An 11153-nucleotide genomic window follows, 5' to 3' on the forward strand; every position below is an offset into this window, starting at 1 on the left:
ATGGCCCAAGAAACTTGAACAAGCCCGATGGTGACAAGAAGACTAAGAAGAAGATGAAGAGAGAGCACGAAGCATCGAGCTTGCGGGACAAGATTGATGCCATGGTGCAATCAAATGAGTTGATGTTAACGAAGACGTTGGAGATAAAGAAAGAGTTGGCCGAGAAGAAGGCACGGGAGAAGCAAGAAAAATGGCAATTGCTCAAGGACGAGGGGCTGCGCAAAGCGGCCATTGAGGAGAGAAGAACACGTGCCGCTGAAAACAAAGCCATGTCCAAGCTGCTTGCCGAAGAGAACAAGATCATGACATTGAACCGCAATGACATGGACGACCTCACCAAAGAATGGCATGATATGGCAAGAAGAGATATCTTGAAGAGGAGAATGCTTGTGTCGGCCAATACGTGTTACAGTGCCGGAGATGTTTTCTCAACGGGGTTTGGAACCAATGTCGTTGATGCGTTCAGTGCACCAGCCGATGATTTCGGTGCCGGAGTTGGAACAAGTGCCGGAGGTGGACTCGGTGGTTGCGATGGCCTCGATGGACTCGGTGGTGCGGAGTGAAGATCGACCAAGATGATGCCAGACGTCGTTGTCACGTTTTCAAGACCTCCTTTTGCGTTTGTCCTACAAAACCAAGCTTTTATTTGCGTGTGAACAGTATTCTATTGTTTGAATTTGAACTCATTTGTCGGAATCGATGTCAAATTCGATTATTGGGCGTCTTCGGTTTGCGGGTCGACGCGACGGCGCCCGAGCAGACCCCGCGTAGCTGACCCGTAAAAGAGCATATTCACCGAATTACTTTTTACGGGTCCGTTTTGTGTGGTCTGAGTCTGACCTCGCCCGCACCGGTCCGCATATACCCTTTTCCGCGAACTGCAAAAGCCTTATGCCGGTCGGCATTTTACGGGGTCTGCTAGAGATGCTCTTAGTGATGTTGATGTAATGTTCATCCATAATGTAAAGTTCCTCTGTTTTTCTGAGAAAGGAACACAAAGTTGTCTAACAAATATTTGTTTCTACAACAAGGAATATATGTGCTTTGCTCATTTTCTTATCTGTTCCATCACATGGGAAAAAATCCTTCCAAGAAATCAGCTGAGTTGTTCAGACATAAATTTCGACTGAAAATTGTATATAAGAGTAATAAATAAATAAGTAGTCGTATATATTTCTGCAATAACAAGTGCAGGACCAGGAATTGAAGGCAGTTTGTGACAGGGACTGCCACTTGCTAGTAGCTTCAGTCCTAGGGTAACATATCACAGGACCACCATATTCAGCATTGCTGGAGCTGGAACACAAAATTTTTCTGCCCCATCTACTAGGTAACTGACAGTGTCCACACATTCTTCAGACATTGCAACATCAGTGTTACTAGAATTTCCACACTGCGACGGCACCCCTTGTTGCACACACACAAGTACGGTTTGACAGGACTGGATTGCACCAAGTCTATGCATCCACTACAACACGGCAGGGGGTTCCATTAAATCAGAGTTGGAATTATTATTATTTTCCTGCCTACCATCGAAGACAACATGTAAGAAGATCAGTTGTGGCCTGTGGCTCTGTTCTTGAATGCATTATTTGATTCCATGACCGCGACAATTTTTTAGCGGCAAATTAAGAGGAAAAAGAACTATCTATCTATGTCTTCGTGCACTTGGGGGTGCGCAATCTTGAAGATTCCGCGACAATGGAATATGAGGAACTCTGCAACAATGCCAATTACACAACTGGAATATGAGAAACTCAACCTGGAATGATGTTGCTGTAAACTAAAACTGTGTTTCAACAAATTCTTGATGAAATCGGAGACCAGTGGTTTTATGGATCTACCATATGCAAAAGAAAAAACGTAAGTAAGCTAGCTTCTCAGTGACAATGTTCGTCCATAAAATGTACTATGTTACTGCTAGCAGAATGAAAGAAAAGAAATTCTCTGAAAATATTTCTCAAGAAGAAATAGGAGTTCTTTTGTCACCTCTCACAAACTTATTTGTATAGAGAGTTTATTGTTCAAGCAATATTTTCCCTTAGAATTTGTATCGAGAGCAATGAAAAAACAAATAGATTGATGTAAGGTTTAAAACTTATTTAAAATTGCCCTACACAACAAGCAAGGCAGCTTGTACAAAGCATTTATACTGGGTCGGTACAATTCAACCATAACTTTGACTCCCGCTGTTCTAAAATATTTGATGTAACTTTATAGAAGAAATTGCTAATATCTATGTTATGATGAATGTAATGAAGTTAATTTTGTGTTGTAGATGTTGGTATATTTTTCTACATACTTGGTCAAATTTAAAGAGGTTTAACTTAAGGCAAACCTAGAACTTCGAATATGTTGGAACAGAGTCAGTTTCAGTCCCAGCATATTATAGGACCATACATCAGAATCGCTGGACCATACATCAGAATCGCTGGAGTTGGAACAAAGGACTTTGCTTACTCTTCTGCCCCATCTGCTGGGTAACAACAGTGCCCACACATTCCATCTCCAGGCAGGCAATGTCACTGTTGCTTGAATTTCCACACGGCGGCCCTTGTTGCACGCACAAGTGGCTTTTGACAGGACTGGGTTGCAGCAAGTATATGCAACCACAACAACACGGCACAGGGTTCCATTAAATCAACCAGTAGATCAGCAGTATTTCCATGACCGCGACAATTTTTTAGCTGCAAAGAAGAAAAACAACCATACGTTTGCATGCTTGGCAGTGCGCAGACCTGAAGGAGGGAATATGACAGGCTATGCAACAATTCAAATATGTGTGAATTTCTGTTGCCTAGCTAGTTTTTTGGCATGCTTAACTTTGTTCATGAGAGATTAGTCAACCTGCAGGAGAGATGTTGCTGTAAACTAAAACTGTATTTCAATGAACAAGGTGATGAAATTGGGGAGCTGAGTCCGTTTCAAGAAAAAATAAAAATTGGGGAGCTTAGTTGTGCTTCTGTTATCCAGCAAAACAAAAACAAAAACTTGCCTTATCTGTCGCACCGGAATCAGAATGTTGATCGACAACAATGCTCATCCATAATGCATGTTACTGACAGCAGAATGAAATGCAATTTTTCTCTAAAAATGTTTCTCGACAAGAAAAAGGGGGCCTTTTGTCACCTCTCACAAATTTATCTGTATCAAGAATTAACTGTTGGAGCAATATTTTCCATCAGAATTTATCAAGAGCAGTGAACAAACAAATAAACTGATGTAACATTTCAAACTTATTTGAAGTTGTTCCGCACAGCAAGCAAGGCAGTTTGTACAAAGCATTTATACAGGGTTGGTACAGTTACAACCATAACTTTTACAGATAAGTGCATCACTCCATGATACATACATATACATAGATACATAATAAATTAATACCACACATTGTATGTATACCTCACACATCATCTTCCTCTGACACCGCACTAAATTCCTCCTCCGAGACTGCCGTCAGCTCGGAAGTGAACTGGTAAGAGTCCTCCACATGGATGTGCCCTTCGTCGCAGAAAAATGGCCTTGAAGGCATCTGCAGGCCATCAGCCCCGGCCTCCAGAATCTCTATGACCTCGCCCATAGTTGGCCGATCACGAGACCTCATCTGAATACACCATAGTCCGACAACACACAACTTCTTCTCTAGCTCGTGCATGTCGGCAGCAACTGGAGATATCTCGCCCGCTTCTTCCTGAGTCAGCTGGTCGTACACCCATGACGGGTAGTACGCCTGGCTTGAGGACCCCATGTTTGGATCAGCATTCCTTCTCCCGCCGGCCATCTCCAGCAGCAACATCCCGAAGCTGTACACATCGGACTTGCTGGATATGACGCCGAAGCTCCGGGATATCATCTCAGGGGCTATGTAGCCGACGGTTCCCCGCATGGCGCTCAAAGGCACAAAACTGTCGCCCCTCGGGTACAGTTTGGCGAGTCCGAAATCGGCGACCTTCGGGACGAAATTGCTGTCAAGAAGGATGTTGTGCGGCTTGATGTCAAAGTGCATAATCTGCATGTCACACCCCTGGTGTAAGTAGTTGATCCCCCTAGCAATGCCCAGAGCGATCTCGTTGAGCTTGTCCCAAGAAAAGCTCTTCTCGGGAGAGAAGATATACTTGTCCAGAGAACCATGGGGCATGTACTCATAGACTATGGCCCTTCTCATTTCCTCCGAGCAGAAGCCCACCAAACGCACAACGTTGACGTGGTGGATCCTGCCGATGGTGGAGACCTCGCTGATAAAATCCTCTCCATTGCAGTTTGAGTTGCCCTCTAGCATCTTCACGGCGACATGGACATCGCCTGGAAGAAGCACACCCTTGTACACGGAGCCATAGCCCCCTTGGCCCAATTTATCTCTGAAATGGCTTGTGACTGCAACTATATCTGTGTAGGCATACCTCATAGGGCCAATCATTTGTTGAATCCTAAGGAACTTCTCAACTGCATCAATTATAATTATTGTTTTCCAGTACTTGTAGGCTAGGAATATCCACACAGCCAGGGGTGCCAACAAGAACCTGCATAGTACTGCCCAACAAGTTGACAGATAAGCTAGATGAACCCGTAGGCATATGTGTATATGCAAAATTGTGGCCGTATTAATTAGAATCATGCAGACAAACTAAAAGGTAGAAAGCATGTAATAGTCACGTACCGAAAAGGAACTTGGGGATAGCAATAGAAGATAATATGGCTATAACAACCAAAATTGATTGTGTTGTATAGTAGGGATTGTAGGATTTATAAGTCACACATTGATAGAAGTGCATCTCACTCCAGAAGAAAGCACGAGTCCAACTCACGATGCTTGCATCAGATATTTGCTCCTTGAAGTAGCTGCAAATTGTACCATTGTAAAGAAATGCTTTCATAAGGAAACCCAGTTCTTAGATAGGGTAAATTGGATTTGGTCACGTCAATTCTTTAAAGACATAGGGAGGACAGAAACTAAATTTGTGAGGAATTGGAACCACTCGGTGATCACCTGATTGTATTGTTGCGGCATAAATTGATGGTCTTAGAGACAGAACCCTCCCAGGCATTGGTATCCACAGGAAATTGTACAGTAAACCCCTTACTTATGAATTGTGTCATGTCTGCATAACTTGCATTCTGTAGCCAATCAGAAGAATTTCCGCAATCAAATGGAATCGTGCCCAAGTATCCACAGTAAGGTTCAAGATCTTCAACCATACAAGACCCATAATCAGACACCCAGACATAAACATGTGAATTATTGGCACTCTGGCAAGCAACAGGCTTGTATGCACTCTTATTCGTTACTGCTCTCGAACAATTAGCAAAACATGCTCTGTAGTTGCTTTGAATAGACAAATCATAAAAGGCCGGTGAATCTGAATCAAATATGCCATCGTGTACTAAGTAAGGAACATGATTCCATAGTGGAAGAGGGCAGCTGCTACCAGTATTGAAGTTGGGATCGGTGACCCAGAAGTAGAAACCGGTGTAGTTGATGGCAGTCACATAGTATGTTCCTGTGTTGATGTGAATCGTAGCCTTGCTAGTGGTGCAACCCAGCTCGTATGCTTCAACACCACACTCAAGAGGATCACCTCGCTGACGGAAAGGAGGCAATATGTCTCGAAGATGCCCACAGGAAAAAGGTGTGCACCCATCATCTCCTCCCTGGGCATGGTCTGCTGCAAAAACTGCAATGAGGGAGAAGACAGTTAAGGATTGTAGGGTAATAGAACGATGAAATGCACCAGGGTTCCCCATGAAAGCTTCACAGATGCACTAGGGACTTGATATCCTAGTTAGTTCTGTTAAGAGGACTAAGGAGGGCAAGGGATCGATATCGACGATCATGTCCAGCTGTATATACCAGTTAATAGTGTGGTTGGGATACAGATTATGATTTCATTGGTATATACATGACGCGCAAAAGAAGAGGAAGATATTTCTCTCCCATTGTGTAGCTAGGAACAGAAGACCCAGTCTTGGAGTCCTTTGTCCCGTCACATTGTAATTCATTCTTTCCAGAGATTTTCCACACTGACAGCTGCGAGAGATTATGACTTCATTGGTACATGCACGACGGCAAAAGAAGATGAGGATATTTCTCTCCAATTGTGTAGCTAGGAACAGAAGACGATTCAGGCTTGGAGTCTTCTGCCCCATGACATGACAACATACAAGAACTTCCACACATTGCATAATGCCAATCGATACATATTAATTGTGTAGTTGATGGTAGTCACATAGTATGTTGAATTGTAGCCTTGCTACTGTGCAACCCAGCTTGTATGCGTCAATACCACACTCAAGAGGATCACCTTGCCGACGGAAAGGAGGTTGTATGTCTTGGAGATGCCCACATGTGAAGGTGGGCACCCATCGTCTCGTCCCTGGACATGATCTGATGCAAAAACTGCAACGAGGGAGAAGACAGTTAAGGCTTGTAGGGTAATAGAATGATGAAATGCTCCAGGGTTTCCCATGAAAGCTTCACGGATGCACAAAGGACTTGATATCCTAGTTAGTTCTGTTAAGAGTACCAAGGGGGCCAAGGGATCCACATCGACTAGTTGATCATATCAAGCTGTATATACCAATTAATAGTGTGGTTGGGATACTGATTATGGCTTCACTGGTATATACATGAAGCGCAAAAGAGGAAGTATTGTCTCGATTGCGTAGCTAGGATTAGCAGACGACCCAAGGCTTGGAGTCTTCTGTCCCATCATTTTTTACAGAGATTTTTCCACACTGTGGACTAGATTTTCCACACTGTGACAGCAGACTGGACAGTGGACTGAACCAAGTCTGCAATCACACTAAAACCACAAGAGCATGGCTACAATTGAAACGCTCTCCTCGTCCTTTCCTTTTGCACTTCTTCTTCTTCCTCTTTGCACCATCTTGGTACAGCAGTACAGAAAGATGAGTAAATTACTTGTCATAGTCCTCCTGCTGCTGCCTCTGATCAACCACGGAATCTTCTTGGCCACGGCATGGGATGATCAAGATTTCTTCAAATACTACCCACCGTCCCAGTGCAGCCAACATGGCCCAGAGATCAGGTATCCTCTCTGCCTTGAATCCAGCACCGATGGATTAATCAGGAAGTTAGCATGCTCTGGTCAAGACACCATCCTAGTCCACCCAGTTCTTGGCCCATACAATGTCAGCGCCATAGATTACAAGCGTTCTTCCATGAACATCACCCCACTTGTAGACCCCTGTTTCGTGCTACAGCAGAAGCTTATCATCTCTAGAAGCTCATCGTCTCCACAGGCTGATGTTATCAACGATGAGATGCCAGATCTTAACCTATGGAATTCTTCCTTAGTACGTTGTTTAAGAGAGTTTGCACCTGGTGCTGCCAATGCGATTGCTGGCCCAGTCTCCTGCCTTAGCAACACAACCCACTTCTTGTATTTGGTGAATGGTTATGAAGACATGTCTCTTCTTCCGTTGGACTGCAAGGTCATCCCACTCTCAGATGGTGTCGGTGGCGGTCTGATGCCCATGTATGAGTTTGACACACCAATGTCAGACAAGCTCCCAATATCCTTCAAGGAAAGCGCAGAAAGAATGCTCAGTTTTGCTGAGACGACAGTGTATTGGTATGGTTCTTACTATTGCGTACACTGTGAACGCAGTGGGGGACGCTGTGCGTTCAGCTCACAAAGGGATAGACAATTCTGCATGCGCGGCCCACATGGTATAACATCATTCTGTTTTATTGTGTACTAAAGTTGTAAAATCAATTATGATTTTACTTTACTCAGTCTACAGCTCCATGTGTTTGAATCTCCATGGGATTTTCGGTCAACTAAGTTTTTTTCAAAATTAGCATCACAAATCCTGCTCGAGCAATCACACTGAAGGACCCGGACAAAAACCTGAGCAATAATCCAGCAGGAAAAAAAATTGTTCATCTATCAGACACTACTGGCCTTAAATAATCCGGAACTCTTTAGTCATTATTTATTCTACAAATTTCTATGCAACACTCAATTAACATGCATGGCTGCACCTCCTGCTGCGCTTGAGCAGCCACCATCGGCAGGAAGCTGGGATTGATGGAATTTGGGCAGGTTTAGAGGGAGCAGATTAAGGGAGAGAACCGACTGCCACTGGGTGCACATGCATGTGACTGCAGGCATTTTCTGAACAAAAGTTGCCCAGTCAGTCAAAAGGCCTTAAGTTGTACTCTAACTGTTGTATGCATGGCAAAATTATTAGAAAAACTAATAGGCCGGTGGCACCATCATAAATAGCACCAAAACAATACAAATTTTCCCAAAAAGGAATTTTGGTTGATAAGTTGCGACAGATTTTCTCTCTCTCTTCTAGAAAAGGCATCCATAAATAGCATGGTATATTTGTTCCTCATATACTAGGGCAATGTACTGCAGCCACGGTAGACAACACTCAATTTGTCTGTTCTACATTTGTTTGTAAATATAACTCCTTGCTGCTTATCTCATTCTCTTTCTTGGTATTTGCAGGTTCACGTATCAAAGTCATTGCAGGTACTGCTCTATCAGTGTATTTTTAACTACAAAATGTAGAAGGAAAAATAAAAGCTTTCTTTTGTACAAATTTTTACTGTTGGCTACTCTGACTCTTGTTTGTTTATTTATTCAGCTACATCATCAGCGGCTGCATTTGTTGTTCTTTTGTTGACGGTGGCCACTGTGCTTTATCTTTCACTCAAGACAAGATATAACGCGGAGATACATTTGAAGGTTGAAATGTTTCTCAAGACATATGGAACATCAAAACCGACAAGGTACACTTTCTCCGAAGTTAAGAAGATGGCAAGACGGTTTAAGGAAAAAGTGGGACAGGGAGGATTTGGAAGTGTGTACAAAGGCGAGCTACCAAATGGAGTGCCTGTGGCAGTCAAGATGCTAGAGAACTCTACAGGAGAGGGAGAAGCATTCATCAATGAAGTTGCAACCATCGGACTAATCCACCATGCCAATATTGTCCGCCTCCTGGGATTTTGTTCTGAAGGAATGAGACGGGCTCTTATTTATGAATTCATGCCTAATGAGTCATTGGAGAAATACATATTCTCTGATGACCCTAATATTTTTCAGAATCTTCTAGTACCAGACAAGCTGCAAGATATTGCTTTAGGCATTGCCAGAGGAATGGAGTACTTACATCAAGGGTGCAACCAGTGGATCCTACACTTTGACATCAAGCCTCACAATATCCTGTTGGACTACAACTTCAATCCAAAGATCTCAGACTTTGGCCTTGCCAAATTGTGCACAAGAGACCAAAGCATCGTCACCTTAACAGCAGCAAGAGGCACAATGGGGTACATTGCACCAGAGCTATACTCTCGGAACTTTGGGGGAGTGTCGTACAAGTCAGACGTGTACAGTTTCGGAATGCTAGTGCTAGAAATGGTGAGCGGAAGGAGGAACTTAGACCCAAGTACTGAGAGCCAGAACGATGTTTACCTCCCAGAGTGGATCTACGAGAAAGTGATCAATGGGGAGGAGTTGGCTATTACATTGGAAGCAACTCAAGAAGAGAAAGAAAAAATGAGGAAGCTGGCAATTGTGGCACTGTGGTGTATCCAGTGGAACCCAAGAAACCGGCCGTCGATGACAAAGGTTGTGAACATGTTAACAGGGAGGTTGCAGAGTCTGCAGATGCCCCAAAGCCTTTCGTCTCATCTGAAAACGAACTCATGCCATAAATCAAAAGAGGGACAACATTCAATGTTGTATTGTACCACTACTTTGTCTACGCGTGCGTTGCAATAGCACCCACTGTGTTTTGATGCTTTCAGTCCATTAGGTCTGAAAATGTATGAATAATCACTGGCCACTACCATGTAATGGTACTACTAGTTGTCTGTAAGATAAACAATTTGCCATTGGCCGTTACTTTCAAGAGCTGCTTCCATATTTATGTCCAAAAACTTGCAACAGAGTTGTGTACAATACGATAATATGTTGATTACCTTAGTTGGCTGTTACGCCTGTTAATCTCCACTCCCATATTTCTCCTGCTGCAGTGGAGGTGATGTGCCTGACAGAGTTTTCCTTTGCGCCTTTTTGGTACAAAGTGGATGTGGTCCATCCATGAGCTCATCCCTAATTCGATAAAATTTCCATGGATGCATCATACATCCACATCAGTTCGAGCTTCACTTATTTCAACTTATAACAAACTAAATGTGAAACTGTGGGTGGAATCGAAAATCTAAGCAGTGGTGTGGTGAAGTAGTACCTTTTGGTCATGGATTTGAGTGGAAACGACTCAAGAAGAGAAACAGAAGGTGAAGCAGCTGGCTATGGTGGCACTGTGCTGTATCCATGGAACCCAAGAAACCGGCCATCGATGACAACATGAAGGTTGCAGAATCTGCAGATGCCCCCGAAGCCATTCGTCTCATCTGAGAACGAACATATGCCGTAAATCAAAACAGGGACTACCATACTCTGTCAACACTGCGTTTTCATACTTTCAGTCCATATTAGATCTGGAGATGGTGGCAGTGAATCACTGGTCACTACCATGTAAAATTGTACTCTGCTAGTTATTTGCAGTTGTACTCCCATATTTACCTCCAAAAGTTGCGAATAGCACCGTGTACAGTTCAGTACTCTGTTGATTACCTTAATTATTCACAGTGAATCTCCTCTTCGCAGTTAGTGATATGTGATGGAGCTTTCCCTTTCTAGCACAAGGTGAATGTGATCCACATTTTATCTGCAGATCAGATAAAATGTCACCAATGAATCGAAAATCCACATCAACTGGAGCTTCACTTATTTCATCAGCAAGGGAGCCTTCAACGAAACGGAAAATCTCAGAGGGTGCAAACGGGATGTGTACGTGTTGATTCCACCCAAGCCTAACCAATGCGGACCCCCTCTTGATAGTACGGTGACTCCTACGACACAAGTCCACCAAAACTGAATCGAAAGGACTACACCGTCTTCGCTTCAAACTCCGAGGGGAGGGAATCGTCTCGTGCCAAAGGATGAATCTCTGAAATACTCAACGCACATGATTAGTCCGCAAAGATGTTGTCATCAATCACCAAAACTACTTAGAGAGGCACATGCCTTAACACCAGGGTATTTGATACCGGTTTCGGTTACTATGATTAGTAACTCGAAATAGGAGTTGCAAAATGAATAGAGACTAGTTAA

General features: G+C 43.4%; 2 protein-coding genes across 3 annotated transcripts; one reads left to right on the forward strand and one right to left on the reverse strand.

Annotated features, from left to right (window-relative positions):
- Window positions 1–3216: 3216 nt before the first annotated feature.
- LOC109766042 (LEAF RUST 10 DISEASE-RESISTANCE LOCUS RECEPTOR-LIKE PROTEIN KINASE-like 2.2) lies at window positions 3217–5889 on the reverse strand. The gene is given in 4 exon segments (XM_020324810.4): window positions 3217–4527; window positions 4655–4836; window positions 4985–5625; window positions 5628–5889. Coding segments are annotated over 4 exon segments (1977 nt in total). The 5' UTR covers window positions 5655–5889; the 3' UTR covers window positions 3217–3400.
- Window positions 5890–6760: 871 nt separating this feature from the next.
- Window positions 6761–9951, forward strand: LOC109766044 (rust resistance kinase Lr10-like). 2 transcript variants are annotated; one of them, XM_020324813.4, is made up of 3 exons: window positions 6761–7687; window positions 8478–8501; window positions 8617–9951. In XM_020324813.4, the coding sequence occupies exons 1-3, from the start codon at window positions 6814–6816 to the stop codon at window positions 9753–9755; spliced, it is 2037 nt and encodes a 678-aa protein (XP_020180402.2). In that variant the 5' UTR covers window positions 6761–6813; the 3' UTR covers window positions 9756–9951. The 2 variants fall into 2 exon arrangements, with proteins under 2 accessions (XP_020180402.2, XP_073362234.1); XM_073506133.1 differs by having other exon boundaries at window positions 6831–7043.
- The last annotated feature ends 1202 nt before the right edge of the window (window positions 9952–11153 follow it).

Source organism: Aegilops tauschii, chromosome 1, assembly GCF_002575655.3.
Source record: "Aegilops tauschii subsp. strangulata cultivar AL8/78 chromosome 1, Aet v6.0, whole genome shotgun sequence".
Lineage (NCBI taxonomy): Eukaryota > Viridiplantae > Streptophyta > Magnoliopsida > Poales > Poaceae > Aegilops > Aegilops tauschii.